Source organism: Balaenoptera physalus (assembly GCF_965194825.1).
Source record: "Balaenoptera physalus genome assembly, chromosome: 3".
In the NCBI taxonomy this organism is placed as follows: domain Eukaryota; kingdom Metazoa; phylum Chordata; class Mammalia; order Artiodactyla; family Balaenopteridae; genus Balaenoptera; species Balaenoptera physalus.
In genome coordinates this window covers 125398646-125420774 of record NC_138890.1, presented here as the reverse complement: position 1 = coordinate 125420774, position 22129 = coordinate 125398646, and the positions used below count along the sequence as shown (strand labels likewise).

Here is a 22129-nt window from a genome sequence, read left to right as displayed (position 1 = left end):
GACAGCATCACACAGATTCAAAAAGCACAGAGTTTGAGCAACTTGGATGGAGGTGGAGGTAATGTGTTCAAGTAATGAGAAGATGAAACGAGTTCCTTTAGCAATGAAGTGCACTGCAGAGTTTGAATAAAACAGCTGCCTGAGTTGTCTGAACACTAATATATGCAATATATGATTTTTAAATATGTACGCGTACCTAAATTCATACCTACTTTAAGTTGATATTTGACATTCATATATATCCTTGAGTAGCTATTCAAGTCTCCTGAAAAAGTTTTTCTTGGATCCAGATCTTCTGGATTCCTGCCCTTCAGTCTGAAAATTTCAATTTATGAACCACTTTTAAATTTAATAACTAATGAGGTAACTGATACTAACAGTAAAAGATAAAAATTTAAAAAGAAAGCCTTGGTCCCCTTACCTTAGAGACAAACTGTAAAATATAAAATACTTTTTTACTATTTCTATTTTAAATAACACTTACGCTTGGATGAGGCTAGACAGGTCAGTTAGGCCCCCAACTCCAGCAGCAGGTCCCCCAATAGCATTTGTCATCATTCCTGACATTCTAGAGTAGGCAAGAGATATATCACTCAAATTGGCATATATATATATATTTTTTGCTGGAATAAATTAGTGTATTTTTAAAAATTGGTTCACTGATTGATATTTTTAGAATGTTAATTTTTAAAAAAAAGGCAGGACTTCCCTGGTGGCGCAGTGGTTAAGAATCTGCCTGCCAATGCAGGAGACACTGGTTTGAGCCCTGGTCTGGGAAGATCCCACATGCCGGGGAGAATCTAAGCCCGTGTGCCACAACTACTGATCCTGCGCTCTAGAGCCCACAAGCCACAACTACTGAAGCCCGCACACCCTAGAGCCCACGCACTGCAACTACTGAGCCCACGTGCCACAACTACTGAAGCCCGCGCGCTCTAAGGCCCGCGGGCCGCAACTACTGAGCCCGCGTGCTGCAACTACTGAAGCCCGTGTGCCTAGAGCCCGTGCTCCGTGACAAGAGAAGCCACCGCAATGAGAAGCCTGTGCACCGCAAAGAAGAGTAGCCCCTGCTCACCACAACTAGAGAAAGCCCGCGCGCAGCAACGAAGACCCAACACAGCCAAAACTAAATATTTTTTTTAAAAAAGGCAATTCTGTGTGGAGTCAGTCAGTTTTTTGTTTTTTTAATTTTTTTTATTTTAATTTATTTATTTATGGCTGTGTTGGGTCTTCGTTTCTGTGCGAGGGCTTTCTCTAATTGCGGCAAGTGGGGGCCACTCTTCATCGCGGTGCGTGGGCCTCTCACTATCGCGGCCTCTCTTGTTGCGGAGCACAGGCTCCAGACGCGCAGGCTCAGTAATTGTGGCTCACGGGCCCAGTTGCTCCGCGGCATGTGGGATCTTCCCAGACCAGGGCTCGAACCCGTGTCCCCTGCATTGGCAGGCAGATTCTCAACCACTGCGCCACCAGGGAAGCCCCAGTCAGTCAGTTTTTGGCATCTTTGCCTACCCTTCACAATAAGAACCCAGAAATAATTATGCATATCAAGTGGAAACCCAATCTCATAAACCTAAATAACCCCTAGTACTGATGGTCTATTATTCTTTTCTGAGTCAAAGCACTTAAAAAGAATTGGCATATATTCTTAATAAGTAGGATACCGGCAAGGAAAAGCAGGTAGATATACCCACATTGTGTAGGTTAGGCCAATTGGGTGTGGCTTTAAGTTCCAACTGACTGGCATTTGGGCCAGTTTTATCGTTTTGGAGCTACTGTGCTCAAATCAGGAGCCTGGCAAGTGGAAGGGAGAAACGTAATATGCTCTTTCTATATACTTACAGCTGTTGAACTTGAGGATTCTGCATTAAACTTGCTGCCTAGAATTGAAAAATGGCATCTCCCGTTAAAGGCAGTAAATATTTAGGGATCTTTAACAAGGATTTCTTTTTTTTTTTAAGCAGAGGAGTGAAAGCTAAACCATGTATATACTAACACTTTGTAGAGTTTTAGTGTGCTATACAAAGTGAGTGGGAATGTAAAAAAGAGGAGGTACTAGGAAAAAATGGTATTAAAAATATATCGCAAGGATAAAGAGATTACAAACACTATAAACTAAGGATATTGACAGCAGTTTACTTCTACTATCAGACCAATAAAGCCAAAAGAGCTTAGGAAACCACAATAGCCAAAATCCTATTAGAAGTCTGATTACTAGACTTTCCTAGGGTCACTTTCATGTAAGAGGGTGGTTTTTAACCTTTTGTAGATTTGCAGACCCCTTTGCCAATCTGATGAAAAATATGGTTCTCTCCCTAGAAAAATGCATGTATCCACATGTACACAAATTTTCATCTACAATTCCAGGGAATCCATGGGCTTCCTGAAGTCCACCCATGGCTTTTTCACAAAGCAGTACAGGGGCAGGTTAAAACCTCAGCCATAGCTTTATATCACCACTCTCCTACCACAGCCATCACAAAAGCTCTCTTACTTGTTTCTAAAAAGTTTGGAACTATATAGTTCTAACGGAAAATAGAGCCAGCAAAGCAGAAAAGGAAATATACTCACCATACTAATGAAGGCTGGATTATTTATTAAGCTGGCCATGTCAAAACTCAATCCAGTTCCTGTCTGTAAAACAATTATATATAAAAATTACTCTAAACACTACAATTTGATTACAATAAATTGTGAATGACAAAATATTTCACTCATTTGGCATTAGTAACTTACAGGACTAGATACCTCTCTTAACTTCTGTTCTGCTATTTTCAGATTTGACTTATAGGAATCATTTTCAGGATCAAGATCTAATGCCTTCTGATAACTTGTAACTGCTTCTTCAAATTTATTCATGGCAGTGAGGGCCAGCCTGAAAAGAATACAGTGTAAGATATATGATTAAAGAACATCAGGACACCACAAATGTAGTCAAACATCTATCTTGTATTCAATTTGAATCCAGATTACACTTAATTTATTCATTGTACAGTTGACCCCTGAACAACAAGGTCTTGAACAGCATGGGTCCACTTATACATGGAGTTTTTTCAATAGTAAATATAGAAGTACTACACGATCTGAGATTGGTTAAATCTGCAGATACAGGGGAACCACAGATGTGGAGGAACTGCGGGTACAAAGGGTTGACTGTAAGTTATACACAGATTTTTGAGCGCAGAGGGTCGGCACCCCTAATACCCACATTGTTCAAGGGTCAACCGTACTATGGCTCACAGGGGTACCACTTCCTTCTAATTCCAAGATTCTGTAAGTCTGGACCCTCTCCATTCTCCTTGGTGACAACCTCGGCTGTCCTACATGAATCAAGAACTTAATGATTAGAAAGGGAAAAGAATCTGAAAAAAATAGATATGTATGTATATATAACTGAATCACTTTGTTGTACACCTGAAACTAACCCAACACTGTAAATCAACTATACTTTAATAATTTTTTTAAAAAGAACTTAATGATTAGAAATGAACCTTACATACCCTTCCATTTTTAAGCCTAATATGTGAAGTAATTTGCTTTATGAATGATTAAGCTCCATAAAGATGTGAGCTGACTAACAATTCTGTGGTCATATAACTCCATGATGCTAAAACCGTTTAAAGAAATCTGAACTAGATTTGCCCTCACTATGTCCCACTTTCTTTCTTCCTTCTTAGCAGAGACATTGAGACATAATAAATATCAATTTACCATAAAAAATAAAAAATAAAAAGTAGGCTGTGGGGTATCAGCTAACTACTCCTGAATAAGACATGTTAGTTGTTAACAACTAACTAAATTGTTAAACAACTAACTAAATTGGGAACCTTTACACCTCAATAACACATTATCCCAAGCACAGGTCGCAGAGTTAGTTACTAAATTTAATGTTTTCCTCCACCTAGTTAGAATTTATTTTTTGGAAAATCACTTCAGAACTAAACAATAATGGTATATATGGAGAGATAGTATAGAGTGTTTTTTTTCCTAAGTTTATTTTTAACAAATTACTCCAATTCTTTCTTGGCCAACTTATCTCACAGACTTCTGATCTAGATAAAATATAATGCCTAATCACAGAAAAAAATCTCAGAACCTAATTAGTTTTCTACCAGTCAACCATGAAAGATACTTCATCAGAGTTCTCACTTAATTAAGTCAATACATATTTACTGGAATGCTACTATGTACCAGGCACTATTTTAGATTCCTCAGTGAAAAAGGAAAAGTTCTTGAGTTTAAGAAAGTTTCATTCTACAGGGGAGGATAAGCAATAAACATGCAAATAAAAAAACAGTAATCTTAAAGAGAATGAAGAGGGGAGCTGCTCAAAGGCAGCCATATTGAAAGGACTTGAACAATGAGAAGAAAGCAGTCATATGAAAATTAAAGGAGAGACATTCTAAATAGAAGCAACAATAAGCACCAAGGCCCTGAGAGCGTTGCAAGCTTGGTATGCTTAAGGAACAGGACAAAGGTTGAGGAGGGAGCACAGAAAACAAAGTGTGGGAAGAGATGACGTCAGGGAATATTACAGGACCATGGTTTGGAGTCTGGATTTTACTCTGGTTGCAACAGAATGACATGATCTGATTTATGCTTTAGAAAGCTCACTCTGGCTTCTCTGGGGAGAGTGAAGTGAAGGCAGGGAGACCAGTTAAGAAGCTATTGCAGCAGCCTAGGTAAGAGATGGTAATTTGGACTACAGTTGCAAGCAAGAGGGCACTCAATACTTGAATTCAAGTTATATGTGGAAACTAGAATTCGTAGGACTTGCTGATAGATTAGATGTGTCAGGTGTAATAAGAATGAAGGATGATTCCTAGACTTTTGACTGGAGCACTGGGTAGGTAGAATGACAGTATATTTACTGAGGTGAGAAAGATTTAAGAAGAGAACAAGGGTTCTGTTTGGGACATGTTAAGTTTAAAATGCCTATTAAACATCTAGGTGGAGATGAAAAATAGCTGAATATATGAGTATGGAGTTCAGACATATAACTTAAGAGATCCATCAACATATACAGTTGATTCTCTTTATCCACAGTAATTATGCTCTAAAAGGTCACTGCAAATACTAAATTAGCAAATATGGAACAATTGCTTCTAGGGGAAATAAAAGTTGTGTTCCTGTGAGCCTCTGGTCAACAACATTTTCATCAACCAATCAGTACATAACCTTGATTTATGTATGTTTCTGTTTAAAGAAACCTTATTTAATACATAGCACTGATTGTGTACTAACTCATGCCTGAACAAAACTTATCTAACACATGTATCTTCTTGGTGAGGCACATTGCAGCCTTCTTGCATGCAAAAACAATAGACAACACTTCAGCCTATGTTTGCAGGCCACTGTAAACAGAGAAACCAACAACAAAAGGCACATAAATGCAAAAAATATAGCACTAAATAGACTGTGAAAAGGACATTCATTTTACAGCATGAGAGCTGAAACAAAAAGGTAGAGCATTGCCTTATCTGACCTCAGCTGAGATCTTGTACATCAGATGACTCAAGTTTTTCACCACTCTGTAGATGACCACAAAGCATACTGAGTACAGATTTGGAGATAACAAAAAAAATTTTAGCAAGTAGGTGAATCATAAATACAGTATTCATTAATACAGAGTATTGACTGTAGACGGAATTTAAAAGCATGGGACAGGATGAAATCAAAGAGAGAATATAAACAGAGGAACAGCAGCAGCAGAGGAAAGAGCCCTGAAGCACACCATTATTTAGAGGTGGCAGAGGAGGAAGAACTAGTAAGAGAGACTGGAAAAGAGCATCCAGTGAAATAGAAGGAAAACCACAAAGTGTGGTGTCACAGAAGCCTAGAGAATGAAGTATTTCAAAAAGAAGCTAATCAAGAGAATTTCCTGGCAGTCCAGTGATTAGGACTTGGCGCTTTCATTGCCATGGCCCAGGTTCAATCCCTGGTTGGGGAACTAAGATCCCTCAAGCCTCACTGCCGAAAAAAAAAAAGGTTAATCATGCCAAATACTAAAAGATGCGGGAGGGTGAGGATACAGAACTGAATACTGACCTTGGAAAAATATAGACAACTGGCGACTTTGAATAGAGTTCTCAACAGAGTGATACAGACAAATGTCCTACTGGAGTGAGCTGAAGAGAGAATAAGAGACAGTGAAGACGAGACGGCAAGTACAGACAACTATTAGGGTCTTTGCAGAGAAAGAGGAACCAAGGAATGATGTAGCTGTGTAAAAGATGGTTCTAACAGATGACTTTTTATGATCTTTTCACATGCAGTCATTAGCACTGTTAGAGATAGGAAAGCTGGTGTTGTAGAAGATAAAGGAGATGATTACAAGTGTAAAGTCCTGGAGAAGGTACAAAGGAATGAGATCTCAAGCATGAATGAATGCAGTAGTCTTAGATAAGAACCCTTCCATTTTAACAGAAAAAAGGCAATCTGTGTAGATACAAGTGTAAGTAGACTGGTGGATCTGCAAGTAAGAAGATGAATCACTTTTCTTCTAAATACATTCTATTTTTCAATTGAGTAAAAAGTTGAGAGTCACCATGGAATGTACAGTGGAAATTTGAAAAGAGTAGGTGTGAAACAGTCAACTCAGAGAGTACTAAGGTGAATCCAGAAGGAACTGTAGTAGCATTATCTGCCAAAATACTGAGTGCTTACTTGAGATTTGTAGCCTTGAATATGAAGTAGGTCTATTCAGTATGGTTGTTATGATTTTCTCCAAAACCAACCACTCATCGTACACTAATCATCTCTCTCCCCAGTCAGAAACTGCAGTCATTTCCTACCTAAATGTTATATTTATCTTCTTTTTAGTTCAGAGGGTACAATATGAAGCAGGAAATTCAAAACCAAGCCATTAAGAACAGCTTATCTGATACTACTTGGTACTACTTTGAACGTTCTCCCAAAACTTACCCCATTCTCCCATAGGCCTTGCTGTACTTTGAATCAATCGCTATTGCTCTTTCACAATCCTTTACTGCATCTGTGTAGTGACCTAATTTACTCTGAGCAGCAGCCCTAAGAGAAAAAGAAGAGATTTTTATTATAAGGAGCATTCAAGGCACTAATTTAGATTTCCAGGTGCTAATAAAACTACATTTAACTTGTCCCCATTTGTGTATCACTCCCAGTAAATATCTAAATCAAACTAAGATAATTCTGTAATCAAATGAAAACTCAGAGACAAAATTCAGAGAAAATATGCAGTCTGTTTTTCCCAGTTTGCTTTGCTATAGAAAAGATAAATATGAGAACCCTACAACTGATTTACCTGCTTATTGCCTTTCTAATTTGCCCAAACAGAAAACTGAAAACACCAGAACATTTGGGATTACTGGGGAGGCACACAGAGTGATTGATTGCTGTGAATGGCCACTCAGAGTGTTGTGCTGTTAAATGATCACTTTATTAGTAGAGTTAAGATCATCTACAAGTCTAAGATGAAAAATGAAACTTAACCTGTGTGCCTAAATCTGACTGTAAATTAAGTATGGCAATGTATTCCACCTACTTAGCATAGAATCTCAGAGCAATTAAGGACTATTTAAACCCGTCCAGGTTACCTCTAACAAAACTCTCCTGAAATAACTGGGACTTGACAATGAAGCTACTTACCCCCCTCCACACAATCCTGATAGTATACAGCTCTCTGTTTCCCTGTAGTAGTGTTCACCTCAACTCTCAGGGCCATACTAAACAAGTAGAATTACTGTTCAACACGCAAGTCCTTCAAACTAAAAGGTTACGTAATGTCTCCTACCCTCCATCCCACCATTACCCCATTCCTTCTTCTCCAGACTAAGTATTTCTACTTTATACATTCAACTAATATATCTATTAAGGGTGAGCTAATGCATAGATACTTTTCTAGACATAATGGACAGAACAGTAATCAAAATAATATTCCTGGCCTTAATAGTGCTTAGATTCTGGGCCGGGGGCAGGGGTGATGGCTGAGGGCTGGCAGACTATAAAGAAAAGGTTGTGGTGAGTCCAGTTTTCTGTCAACCTTTGTTTATACTGCATGACCGAGACTACTTCTCAAACTGAGATTATAAAATTTGAAAAAAATAAACACATAGTCTTCTTTGCTTGAGTTAAAAAATATAAATATGAAAGTAGATGATTCAATAAACCCATTTTGGTAGTTCATGTGGAAAAGTGGTATGGGTTTATTTGACTGAACACTCAACACAAAACTAACAGGATGGGGCTTCCCTGGTGGCATAGTGGTTAAGAATCTGCCTGCCAATGCAGGGGACACGGGTTCGAACCCTGGTCCGGGAAGATCCCACATGCTGCGGAACATCTAAGCCCGTGTGCCACAACTACTGAGCCTGTGCTCTAGAGCCCACGCTCTGCAACAGGAGAAGCCACCGCAATGAGAAGCCCGCACACTGCAAGGAAGGGTAGCCCCCACTCGCCACAACTAGAGAATGCCTGTGTGCAGCAACAAAGACACAACACAGCCAAAAATAGAAATAAATAAAATAAATTTATAAAAAAGAAAAAACTAACAGGATGACAAGAATGTCCATTAAAAATGACCATTAAAAGGAGAGATACAGAATGTATCACTTCCAAATAATTAGAAAGAAAAAATGAGGTAAAAATAACAATCACTACAATAGAAGGCAAAAGAAAAAAAGAGAGAAGGAGAGGGAGAAGAAGACAAAATATAAGATAGCAGAAAATAATTCAAATATATAAGTAATCACAAAGTTGCCTAGATAAACATCAGATTCTAAAACTGTACACATAAGATATCACCTACAACATAAGCACACACAGGCTGAAGTTAAAGGGGTAGAAAAAGACAATGAGACAAACTGAAAACCAAGCAAAAGAAAGCAAGTGTAGGAACACTAATATTAGACATAAGGCAAAGAACATTATTAAGCATACAAAGTCATCATTTATTAACATTCTTTTTAGTTTAATTTTATGAAAAACATTTACATGACTCAGAATTCAAACCTATATTAAAAGCCCCACTCTCATCCTCTGGAGGATGGGTGGGAACGGGGTAAATGGGATAGAAACGGGAATGACACTTCAAAAAGGATGAAAAAGAAAACCTTCAAATGGAATAAACCAGAAACAAATGATCCTAACTGTATGTCAGAAAGAAAGAATTCAAGTATTGGGTTGGCCAAAAAGTTCATTTGGGTTTTTCCATAAGATGTTAATGGAAAAACCCAAATGAACTTTTTGGCTAACCCAGTAACTTTTAAACACAGTATTCTGAGTATATATCCTTAGTGAGATGCAGTCTAAGAATAAAAAATAAATTGCAAAGAAATCCTTAAGTTTCCTTAGTAGGCTTGCTTGTGGTGTAACACTGGTGTTGTAATATCAACTGAAGGATAGAGCTAATGAGTAAGTACTCTGGTGCTGTTGGAAAGAAGGGCTCTCTTGAGAGAGAGATACAAATATAAAATGGGGGAAGGTAAGGATAACCTCTGTGACACTGAATATGAATTGAGGGTATCTGGATAAAGTGATGACTTTTCCAAAAATATATTTCCTAGCTCTGTCCTTTAAAAGGACCTAGAAGCAGTAACACTTCAGTAGCAATGATCAGGTCTTGCAATCAGATCTTGGTTTCTGCACTAAAAGGAACAGGACCTCCTTGCAGAAATAGCTGAGCCCAGGTCTAGGGGCAGAGAAAGTACAAGGCAAATCTGGAATATCCTGTTCTCCCACAAAACAAGAAAGTGTTCAAAAACAAATGAAGGTATGTAAGAGGGCACACAGCCAGTTTAAGGGACTCCCACTAGACAAATACAGTAAGTCCCCTACATATGAACCTTCAAGTTGAGAACTTTCAAAGATGTGAACGTGCGTTTGCATGTCCAATCCCATAAATTAGTTCACGTGTCTGGCATACATTGTCATGTGCATGCACCCTCTACAAGTGATTTTGCTTTTGTGTACTTTACTGTAAAGTACTGTATACAGTACTGTAGTACAGTATCTTTATTTCAAGCCCAGGACGTCAGGAGGCAAGCGTAAAAGCAGCGGTGATGTAGCTGGTACTGCTAAGAAGCTCTAGGATTGGAAGCCCAGAGAAAGGATGAAGAGAGACAAGAGGAAGAAGTAACTGAAGAGCCAAAGAGATTCATGATGCAGGAAATGGCAAGGGGATTTTCTTTATTTGAGGAGGCACTGTTAGTTTTTGAGGCACAAGACCCAAATGTAGAACAGTACACGTACACAAAGGTGGCAGCAGCTGTTCAAAATGCAATCCAGTGCTACTGTGCCATCTATGATGAGAAAAAAAAAATGCTACTACCCAGACATCACTGGATCATTTTTTCAAGAAGGTAGATAGAATTGATTCCAGCAAGGAACCAGAACCTGTGCCATCAACGTCAGACGTGAGTGAAATTGCAGCTTGCCCTCCATCTCCTATTGCTGACGATCCTTCAGCTCTACCATCTCCTACCTCCTCTCCCTCCTCCAGTCAGTAACTCTTCTTGCCTGTTCACTCGATGCCAGCCCCTGTATACCAGCTGTTGTACTGTACTGTACTACTGTACTTTTCAAGGTACTGTACTGTGAGATTAAAAATGTTTTTTGTGTGTTTGTTTTTTATGTATTATCTGTGTGAAAAGTATTATAAACCTCTTATAGTACAGTACTATATAGCTGATTGTGTTAGTTGGTACCTAGGCTAACTCTGTTGGACGTATGAACAAATTGGACTTAAGAATGCGCTCTTGGAATGGAACTCGTTCGTATGTAGAGGACTTACTGTATAGAATAATTTAAGGGTCAAAATAATAATTATGGTAATTTATTATAACACACTGAATAGTAAATTTTTAAAAATTCATGAGTCCATACAATACTTTCAGAGGACAAAGGAGGAGGAAAGCCAAAAAGAGTGAAAAGGAAAGAAAACTCTTCTTTTCAGAAATATGTGAGAAAATATTATGTAAAGGAAATGATAAAATTAGAAAAATCACCATTTTGTAACCATCAATGTATTAATGATTCAGGGACAGATCATCAGTGGATGATAAAACACTGAGTAAAAGATCGTTGTGGGGAATTCTCTGGCGGTCCAGTGGTTAGGACTTGGCACTTTCACTGCCAGGGCCTGGGTTCAATGTCTGGTCGGGGAACTAAGATCTTGTATGCTGCATGGTGCAGCCGAAAAAACATTAAAAGATTGCTGGGGGGCTTCCCTGGTGGCGCAGTGGTTGAGAGTCTGCCTGCCGGTGCAGGGGACGCGGGTTCGAGCCCTGGTCTGGGAGGATCCCACATGCCGCGGAGCAACTGGGCCCGTGAGCCACAATTACTGAGCCTGCGCGTCTGGAGCCTGTGCTCCACAACAAGAGAGGCCGCGATAGTGAGAGGCCTGCGCACCGCGATGAAGAGTGGCCCCCACTTGCCGCAACTAGAGAAAGTCCTCGCACAGAGAACGAAGACCCAACACAGCCATAAATAAATAAATATTTTTAAAAAAAAAAGATTGCTGGGGAACAGGATATTCACATGATCTGACCATATAGACAATTTTTTCCTTTTTTAAAACTGAAATACAGTTGATGTACAATTTTATGTTCGTTTCAGGTGAACTACATAGTGATTGAACATTTTTTTAAAAAATAAATTTATTAATTTATTTTTAGCTGTGTTGGGTCTTCGTTTCTGTGCGAGGGCTTTCTCTAGTTGCGGCGAGCGGGGGCCACTCTTCATCGCTGTGCACGGGCCTCTCACTATCGCGGCCTCTCTTGTTGCGGAGCACAGGCTCCAGACGCGCAGGCTCAGTAGTTGTGGCTCACGGGCCCAGCTGCTCCGCAGCATGTGGGATCTTCCCAGACCAGGGCTCGAACCCGTGTCCCCTGCATTGGCAGGCAGATTCTCAACCACTGCGCCACCAGGGAAGCCCGTGATTGAACATTTACATCCATTACAGAATGATCACAATAATTCTAGTATCCAACTTTCCCCATACAAAGTTTTTACAATATTGTATACCATATTCCTTATGCTGTATATTACATCCTCTGGCTTATTTATTTTATAATTGGAAGCTTGCACCTCTTAATCCCCTTCATCTATTTCACCCAACCCACCACTCCACTCTCCTCTGGCAAACACCCGTTTGTTCTCTGTATCAATGAAGCTGTTCTCATTTTGTTTGTTTTGTTTTTTAGATTCCACATATAAGTGAGATACAATATTTGTCTTTCTCTGACTTATTCCACTTAGCATGATACCCTCTAGATCCATCCACATTGTCACAAATGGCAAGATTTGGGGTTTTATATGGCTGAGTAATATTCCATTGTGTGTACATATATATATAACATCTTCTTTATCCATTCATCTATTGATGAACACTTAGGTTGCTCCCATATCTTGACTATTGTATATGATGCTACAATGAATACTGGGTTACATATATCTCTTCAAATGACTGTTTTTGTTTTCTTTGGGTAAATACCCAGAACTGAAATTGGTGGATTGTACAGTAGTTGTAGTTTTAATTTTTTGAGGAACCTCCATACTGTTCTCCATAGTGGCTGTACCAAATTACACTCCCACTAACAGTGCACGAGGATTCCCTTTGGTACACATCCTCACCAACACTTGTTATATGCTGTCTTTTTGATGATAGCCATACTGACAGGTGTGAGGTGGTACCTCATTGTAGTTTTGATTTGCAATTACCTGATGATTAGTGATGTTGAGCATCTTTTCATGTGTCTGTTGGCCAACTGTATATCTTCTTCGGAAAAACGTTTATTCAGGTCCTCTGCCCATTTGTTAATTGGGTTGTTTTTATGATGCTGAATTGTATGAGTTTTTTTGTATGTTTAGAATAGTAACCCATTATCTGATATATCATTTGCAAATTATCTTCTCCCATTCAGTAGGCTGCTTTTTCATTTTGTTGATGGTATCCTTTGCTCTGCAATGGATTTTTAGTTTGAGGTAGTCCCATTTGCTTACTTTTGCTTTTGTTTCCCTAGCTCGAAGAGACAGATGCTAAGATCAATATCAAAGAGTGTACTGCTTATGTTTTCTTCCAGGAGTTTCATGATTTCAGGCCTTACGTTTAATTCTTTGATACATTTTGAGTTTATTTTTGTATTGATATACAGTGTGAGAAACTGGTCCAGTTTTCCCAATACAATTTATTAAAGAGGCTGTCTCTTCCCCATTGTATATTCTTACCTTCTTCGATGTAGATTAATTGACCATGTAAGTGTGGGTTTATTTCTGGGCTCTCTATACTGTTCCATTGATCTGTGTCTGGTTTTGTTTCAGTACCATACTGTTTTGATTACTTTAGCTTTGTAGTTTAGTTTGAAAACAGGGAGCATGATACTTCTAGATTTGTTCTTTTTTCTCAAGATTGCTTTGGCTATCCAGGGTCTTTTGGATACAAATTTTAAAATTATTTCCATACGAATTTTAAAATTATTTGTTCTAGTCCTGTAGAAAATGCCATTGGTATTTTGATAGGGATTGCACTGAATCTGTAGATCGCTTTGGGTAGTATGGTCATTTTAACAATACTAATTCTTCCAATCCATGAGCACAGTATATCTTTCCATCTGTTAGTGTCATCTTCAATTTCTTTCATCAATGTCTTATAGTTTCCCAAGTGCAGGTCTTTTACACCTCCTTAGTTAGAATTATTCCTACGTATTTTATTCTTTTTTATGCAATTATACATGGGATTGTTTTCTTAATCTCTCTGTTAGTCCATCTCTAGTGTATAGAAATGCAAGACTTCCATATATTAATTTTGTATCTTGCAACTTTAATGAATTCATTTATTAGTTCTAATAGTTTTTGGTAGTGTCTTGAGGGCTTTCTATATATAGTATCATGTCATCTGTAAACAGTGACAGTTTTACCTGTTCCTTTCCAATTTGGATTCCTATTATTTCTTTTTCTTGTTTGACTGACCTGGCTAGGACTTTCAAAACTATGTTGAATAAAAGTGGTGAGAGTGGGTATCCTTGTCTTGTTCCTGATTGTAGAAGAAATGACTTCAGCTTTTCACCATTGAGGATGATGCTGGCTGTGGGTTTGCTACAGATGGCCTTAATTGTGTTGAGGTATGTTCCCTCTATAGCCACTTTGTTGAAACTTTTTATCATAAATGGATGTTGAATTTTGTCAAAAGCTTTTCCTGCATCTATTGAGATGATCATATGACTTTTATTCTTCAATCTGTTTATGTGGTATATCACATTGATTGATTTCCAGACATTGAACCATCCTTGCATCACTGGGATAAATTCCACTTGATCATGGTGTATGATCCTTTTAATGTCTTGCTGAATTCAAATTGCTAATATCTTGTTGAGAATTTTTACATCTATGTTCATCACTGATATTGGCAGGTAGTTTTCTTTTTCTGTGGTGTCTTTGTCTGGTTTTGGTATCAGGTTTTGGTGATGCTGACCTCATAAAATAAGTTCAGAAGCATTCCTTCCTCTTCAGATTTTTGAGAAGGATAGCTGTCAACTCTTCTTTAAATGTTTGGTAGAATTCACCTGAAAATCTCCTGGTCCTAGACTTTTGTTTGTTGGGAGTTGTTTTTTTTTTTTTAATTACTGATTCAATTCCATTACTGGTAATTGGTCTGTTCATATTTCTATTTCTTCCCAGTTCAGTCTTGGAAGATTGTACATTTCTAGGAATTTATCCATTTCTTCTAGGTTGTCCAATTCATTGGTGTATATTTGTTCATAATAATATCTTATAATTCTTTGTATTTCTGTGGTGTCTGTTGTAACTTCTCCTCTTTCATTTCTGATTTTATTTCTTTGGGCCATCTCTTTTTTCTTGATAAGTCTGGATAAAGGTTTATTAATTTTGTTTATCTTTTCAAAGAACCAGCTCTTAGTTTCATTGATTTTTTTTCTTTTTTTTAAAGTCTCTACTTCATTAATTTCTGCTCATATCTTTATTACTTCTTTCCTTCTACTAACGTTGCATTTTGTTTGTTCTTCTTTATTATTTCCATTAAGTGTAAGGTTAGATTGTTTGAGATTTTTTAAATTTCCTGAGATAGGTGTGTATCACTACAAACTTCCCTCTTAGAACTGCTTTTGCTGAGTCCCATCATTTTTAGATCACTGTGTTTCAATTTTCATTTGTCAGGTATTTTTTATTTCCTCTTTTATTTCTTCAGTGACCCACTGGTTGTTTAGTAGCATATTATTTAGCCTCCAGAAGCTTGTGTTTTTTGCAGCTTTCTCCTGGCAGTTGATTTCTCGTCTCACAGCACTGTGGTCAGAAAAGATGCTTGATATGATTTCAATTTTGTTAAATTTAGTGAGACTTGTTTTGTGGCCTAGCCTGGAGAATGTTCCATGTGCACTTGAAAAGAATGTGTATTCTGCTGCTTTTGGATGGAGTGTTCTATATATATCATTTAAGTTTATCTGGTCTAATATGTCACTTAAGGCCAGTGTTTCCTTATTTTCTGTCTGGATGATCTGTCCATTGATGTAAGTGGGGTGTTAAAGTCCTCTACTATTATTGTATTACTAAAAATTTCTCCCTTTATGTTAATATTTGCTTTATGTATTTAGGTGCTCCTATGTTGGGTGCATATATATTCACAATTATATCTTCTTGTTGGGTTGATTTCTTTATCATTATGTAATGTCCTTTCCTGTCTCTAGTTACAGCCTTTGTATTAAAGTCTATTTTGTCTCACATTTGTATTACTACCCCAACTTTCTTTTCATTTCCATTTTCATTGAATACCTTTTGCCATCCCTTCACTTTCAGTCTGTGTGTGTTTTTATATGTGAATTGAGTCTCTTGTAGGCAGCATGTATATGGGTCTTGTTCTTTTCTCTATTCAGCCACCCTAAGTCTTCTGACTGGAGCATAGAGTCCACTTACATTTAAAGTAATTATTGATAGGTATGTACTTACTGCCATTTTGTTCATTGTTTTGTAGTTGTATTTGTAGTTCCTCTCTGTTTCTTTTTTCTTCTCTTATTCTCTTTCCTTGTGATTTGATTGCTTTCTTTAGTGTTGTGTCTTTATTCCTTTTAATTTTTTTGTATCTGTATAGGGCTTTTGTTTGTGGTTACCACAAGGTTCATATACCTACAACCTTTGTACACTGTAGTCTATTTTAAGTTGATATTGCTTAAGTTCAAGTGCGTTCTAAAAGCACTACATTTTTAATCCTCTCCAACATTTGATGTTTTGGATGTCATATTTTACATCTTTTTATTTTGTGATACACTTAAGTAATTATTTTAGATATAGATAATTTTACTACTTCTGTCTTTTAAGATTCATAGTAGCTTTATAGACTGTTGATCCACTACCTTTAGTGTGTGTTTGCCTATACCAATGAGATTTTTCCTTTCATAATTTTCATATTTCTAGTTGTGGCCTTTTCTTTTCGACTTAGAGCAGTCCCTTTAACATTTCTTGTAAAGCCAGTTTAGTAGTGCTGAAGTCTTTTATCTTTGCTTGTCTGTAAAACTCTTTATCTCCTTCAATTCTGAATGATAATCTTGCCGAGTATTCTTGGTTGTAGGTTTTTTTCTTTCAGCACTTTGAATATATCATGCCACTCCCTTCTTGCCTGCAAAGTTTGTGCTGAAAAGGCAGCTCATAACCTTATGGGAGTTCCATTGTATGTAACTAGTAGCTTCTCTTGTTGCTTTTAAGATTCTCCCTTTACCTTTATTTTCTGCCATTTTATTTATAATGTGTCTTGCTGTGAATTTCTTTGGGTTCATGTTGTTTGGGACTCTTTGTGATTCCTGGACCTGTTTCTTTCCTGTTTCCTTCCTCAGGTTAGGGGAATTTTCAGCTAACTTATTTCTTCAAATAAGTTACCTGCCCCCTTCCCTCTCTCTTTTCCTTCTTGTACCCCTTTAATGCAAATGTTAGTACACTTGATTGTCCCTTAAACTATCCTCATTTTTTTAAATTATTTCTTTCTCTTTTTCTGTTCAGCTTGGGTGATTTGCACTACTCTGTCTTTCAGATTGCTGATCCATTTTTCTTTATCATCTAATCTATTGTTGATTCTAATGTATTTTTTATTCTAGTTATTGTATTTTATTATTCAACTCTGTTTCATTCTGTTATATTTTCTAAGTCTTTGTTGAAATTCTCACTGTGTTCATCCATTCTTCTCCCAAGTGCAGTAAGCATCTTTATCATAATACTTGAATTCTTTATCAGGTAGATTGCTTATCTCCACTTTGTTTAATTCTTTTTTTGAGGTTTTGTCTTGTTCCTTTGTTTGGAACATATTCCTTTGTCTCCTCATTTTGCCTAATTCTCTCTGCTTATTTCTATGTATTAGGTAGGTCACTTGTATCTCCCAATCTTGGAGAAGTAGCTTTACGTAGGAGATGTGCTATGGGGCCCAACACCATGCTCCCTTCTGATCACCAGGCTATATGATCTAAGAGTGCCCTCTATGTGGGCCATGGGCACTCTTCTGTTGTGGTGGGCTGACTACTGTGGGCATGCTGGTAGGCAGTGCTAGCCTCCAGCATTAATAGGCTAGAGGGAGGATTCCAAAATGGCAGTTCCTAGTGCCAGTCTCATCACAGTAGAACAAGCTCCCCAAAATGGCTGCTGCCAGTGTCTCTGTCCCCAGACAGACAGATGCCTCCTGCCTCTCTGGGAGGCTCTCTAAGACCATCAGGTGGGTCTAACCCAGGCTCCTTTCAAACTACTACCTCTGCACTGGGACCCTGAGGGTGTTAGATTTTGCATGCGCCCAGTAAGAGTGGAGTTCCTCTTTCCTACAGCCCTCCAGCTCTCCCAAATGTAAGCCCTGGTAGTTTTCAAAGCCAAACTTTCTGGGGACTCGCCTTCCTGGTTCAGAACCTCTAGGCTGAGGAACACAAGGTGGGGCTTGGACTCCTCACTCCTTGAGGAGGACCTCTGCAGTTGCAGTATCTTTCTTGTTTGTGGGTCATCAACCTGAGGTTGTGTATCCTGCCTATACCACGTCTCTGCCCCTCCTCAATGTGGCTCCTTCTTTATATCTTCAGTTGTGGAAAATCTTTTCTGCTAGTCTTCAGGTCATCCTCCTAGATATTTGCTCTGTAAGCAGTTCTAATTTTGGTGTGCCTATGGGAGGAGGCGAGTTCAGGGTCTTCCTACTCAGCCATCTTAGGGAAGCTCCTCATACATTATTTTTAATTATAAAAGGAGTAATAGAAAGATAGGTAGTCACCACCCTAAGATATAAATTTCAGAATCACCATCAGTGGGACAGTTTGAAATTATGGGCCTCCTAATATAATGCAATAAATGGTATACAAATTATTTATGTAGGCTTCATGCCAAAATGTAACCTAAATTTAATCATGAGGAAGCCATCACACCTATCCAGAATATGGCGCATTCTATAAAATCACTGGCCTTAACTCTTTGGAAAAATCTATGTCATGAAAAATAAACAACCAAAAAAGACAGGAATATTTTCTAGATTAAAAGAGACTAAAGTGATATATCAAAATGCAACGTGTGGTCCTTGATTGGATTCTGGATCGAAAAACATAGCTATAGATGGTATTTGAGGGACAAGTGGAGAAATTTCAATACTAATGCTAATTTTCTTACATGTGAATGGTAGGGTAGTTATGCAGGGTATGTCTTAGGAGATATAACTAAAGTATTTGGGATCAGCAAGAAAATTTTATATTTGTGTACACACATGCACACACATGCACACACACACACAAACACACCCTTGTAGAGAGACAGAGAGCAAGAAAGAGAGAGGAAGTAAACACGGCAAAGTGTTAGCTACTATTAACTCTAGGGTAAACATATATGGATGTTCATTGTATTACTCTTCCAGTAAGTTTAAATAGGTATTAAATATGTTGAAATTTGTTTCCCTAAATAAATATATATCATATAAAATTATTATATATAATAAATATGTATTATTTGTGAATATATATATGCAACATGCTGCCATGTGACTGTTTCACCACTAGAAGTCTTCAAGTAGAGGCAAGTCTCCCTTCTAAAATTCACTGAATCAATTCAGCTCAAAATTTTGTTGAACGCCTGCAATATGCTAAATCCAGCTCAAAATCAAGTATACAGAAATGAAGAGGCTATATCTTTGCCCTCAAACATTCACTGTCTAATAGGGAAACAGACATGTAAAGAAATAAATAGTATGATAAGTGCAACAGTGGAGATATCAAAGGAAGAGGCAACACAGAGAAAGATATGGTTAACTGTATGCAGAGCTGTCTAATAGAACTTTCTGTGATAGACAAGTTCTTTACCTGTGCTATCCAATACAGCAGTCCCTAGCCACATGTGACTAAAGAGTACTGGAAATATGCTACTGCAATTGAGGAACTGAATTTTTTATTTTATTAATTGTAATTAATTTACATTTGAACAGCCAAATGTGGATAGAAGCTACCATATTGAACAGCACCACTCCATAGGGCATGGTATGGAAGGGGAGGTTGAAGAGAGAAGAAATTAAGAAAGTCTTCCCAAAAGACGCAACATCTAACAGGGTCTTGAAGGATGACAGGAATTTGCCCAATTAGATAAGGTAGGAAATATTCTATGCAGAGAAAGAAGCACATAAAAGCATGAACAGATGTCCCAACATGGCATTTTTAGGAAATCAGTAAATTTCACGTCATATGGGCATAGAGAGCAGAGGAGTGGAATGGGGTAAGAATAATAGTGAGGATAATAAAGTTAAAAGAAAAGAGAGAGCTTATATTATAAAAGATCTGATGTATCATCCAGAGGAGCTTAAATCTGATCACGGTATTTGGATCTAGTGAACAGAAAGCAAGAGTTAGACAATTAATTTCATATTTTAGAACGATCATTTTGACAGAAGACTGGAGTGGAGACTGCAAGTAGAAACAGGAAGCCAATTGAAGTTATTATTGCACTAGTTTAGCAAAAGTTAAGAATCTGGATGGAAATGAAAGAGGGAACAAATGAGCTATTTGGGAGGTATATGGAAAAGGGAAACAAAGAGGAAGACTCCCTGATATTTAGCTTCAGATACTGATAATAAAACAAGGAATAAAGCAGGGAGAATCAGACCCAGAAAGAAGAGTGGGCAGAAGGAAAGAGTATGACTGTGTTTCAATACTGAGAGCTTTAGCTTTAGATCACAAACTGCAAGCTGGGATGAAAGCAGATTTGTGCAGCTCACAAAAGAAAGAGGAGAGGCGTCTGAATCTGCATCCAGGAAAGGGAAGAGAAATCAGGCTATATTTGAAGCTTCTGTGAGATGCAGCCAAACACGCCAGTGCCTGAACTGAATAACAATGTGGTCTGCTCTCTCTGACCCTGCTGGCTAGTTATCAGGGCATAACTAATGAAACTCCAGCAGAACAAAACAGTCAGAGTCATCATGTTTTCAGACACCCTCGCTTTCTTTACCTTGTTAGAGCGAGAGCATGAATATAACTTGTGCTCTATTTTTATAGGAAATTAAAGCAAAAAAAAATTACAGGTACCTAACATTTCCCATACTGTATATCATATATAAATAAATTATAGCAAAAGCCTACTCCTACAACTAGGAATTACATTGTTTTTGAAAGAAACAAATATTGAAAGCCTAGAACTATGACATATATATATATATACACACACACACATATCATTACTCTTCACAACTACCCTGTGAAGCGGTTAGTATTATCTCTATTTTACAAGTGAGGAAATTGAGGCTCAGAAAGGTTTAGTGGCTACCCAAGGTCACACAGCTAGTTAGTGGCTGAACTGAGATTCAACTCTAAGTTCAACAAACCAAAGTCAAGTCCCACTGAACCCAATGACTATATGCTGCTTATGGAGGTGGAAGAAAACAAAATGCAAAACAATGAGGTCTCTGTTCCCATCTTTCTAGAGCTCCCGCTGTCACCAGCATTCCTTGGTACAATGCCCTGATGCTTCCTAATTCTGCCTTTTAAACTATGCTCTCCAACCTAAAATGCCTTCCCCTCTCCTCTGTTTATCCCAGTTCTACCCGTCCACCAAATCCACCTTCAACTCAAATTCCCCATCACGTGACAGGCCTTCCAGACAAACTCTCTCCATCATGCACTCTCTTTTCCGATATCTTTAATTCCATTTATTGACTCAGTCATTGAACCATCTATCCATCCCAGAAACAGGAGATGATTCTGTGTAAGGTAATGTACTCAGCAATGAGGCTGTAAAAAAGAAATACCTATAAGAATACAGATGGCCCCTAACTTACAATGGTTTAACTTACAATTTTTTGACTTTACGATGGTGCAAAAGCAATACTCATACAGTAGAAACCGTACTCCAAATTTTGAATGTTGATCTTTTCCAGAGCTAGTGATAAGTGGCATGATACTCCCTCGTGATGCTGGGTAGTGGCAGCGAGCTGCAGCTCCCAGTCAACCATGCGATCACGAGGGTAAACAATGACACACTTACAACCATTCTGTACCCATGCAACCATTCTGCTTTTCACTTTCAGTACAGTATTCAGTAAATTACACAAGACATTCAACACTTTATTATAAAATAGGCTTTGTGTTAGATGATTCTGCCCAACTGTGAGGCTAATGTAAGTGTTCTGAGCATATTTAAGATAGGCTAGGCTAAGCTGTGTCAGTAGGTTAGGTGTATTGAATGCATTTTTGACTTATGACATTTTCAAGTTTATCGGGATGTAACATCGTAAGTCGAGGAAGATCTGTACTGTTTAGGGACGGAAGACATGGAAAACTAGCGAGTTTAATATGAAATATCATTTCATATTATAAAGTACTTGGAAATATTTTAGACCTATAAATCATTTGTTGTTTTATGTATATAAGTGTTAATTTGAGTGTCTGGTCACTTCAACATCACTGGAAACTTCTTATATTTCTTCTATAGTCTTCCATGCATCCAACAAAAATTGGCTGAACTCTTGTGAGGCACAGTGCTAGGTATTACAGGGAATACGAATAGATACAAGATGCAATCTCTGCCCTTCAGCTGAAGAAATAAAACAAGTATGCATATAATTATAAGGCAGAACATATATGATAAACTTATATAAGTGTTATATATCATAGTAAGTGCTAGGAACATAGAATAAAAGCAAAACTAAATAATAGGTTTT

General features: G+C 37.9%; 1 protein-coding gene across 2 annotated transcripts in view; it reads right to left on the bottom strand.

Moving 5' to 3' along the window:
- The window catches only part of SGTB (small glutamine rich tetratricopeptide repeat co-chaperone beta), a 45855-nt gene that overhangs the window by 843 nt on the left and 22883 nt on the right, over window positions 1–22129 (bottom strand). The window contains exons 6-10 of one of the 2 annotated variants that reach the window (XM_082457378.1): window positions 6922–7026; window positions 2734–2872; window positions 2569–2631; window positions 1840–1877; window positions 485–568 (exon numbers count right to left, since the gene is read on the bottom strand). In XM_082457378.1, coding sequence (XP_082313504.1) covers window positions 485–568; window positions 1840–1877; window positions 2569–2631; window positions 2734–2872; window positions 6922–7026 — 429 coding nt within the window. The remainder of the gene's footprint in view (window positions 1–484; window positions 569–1839; window positions 1878–2568; window positions 2632–2733; window positions 2873–6921; window positions 7027–22129) is intronic. The other variant, XM_082457379.1, reaches the window with a different exon arrangement.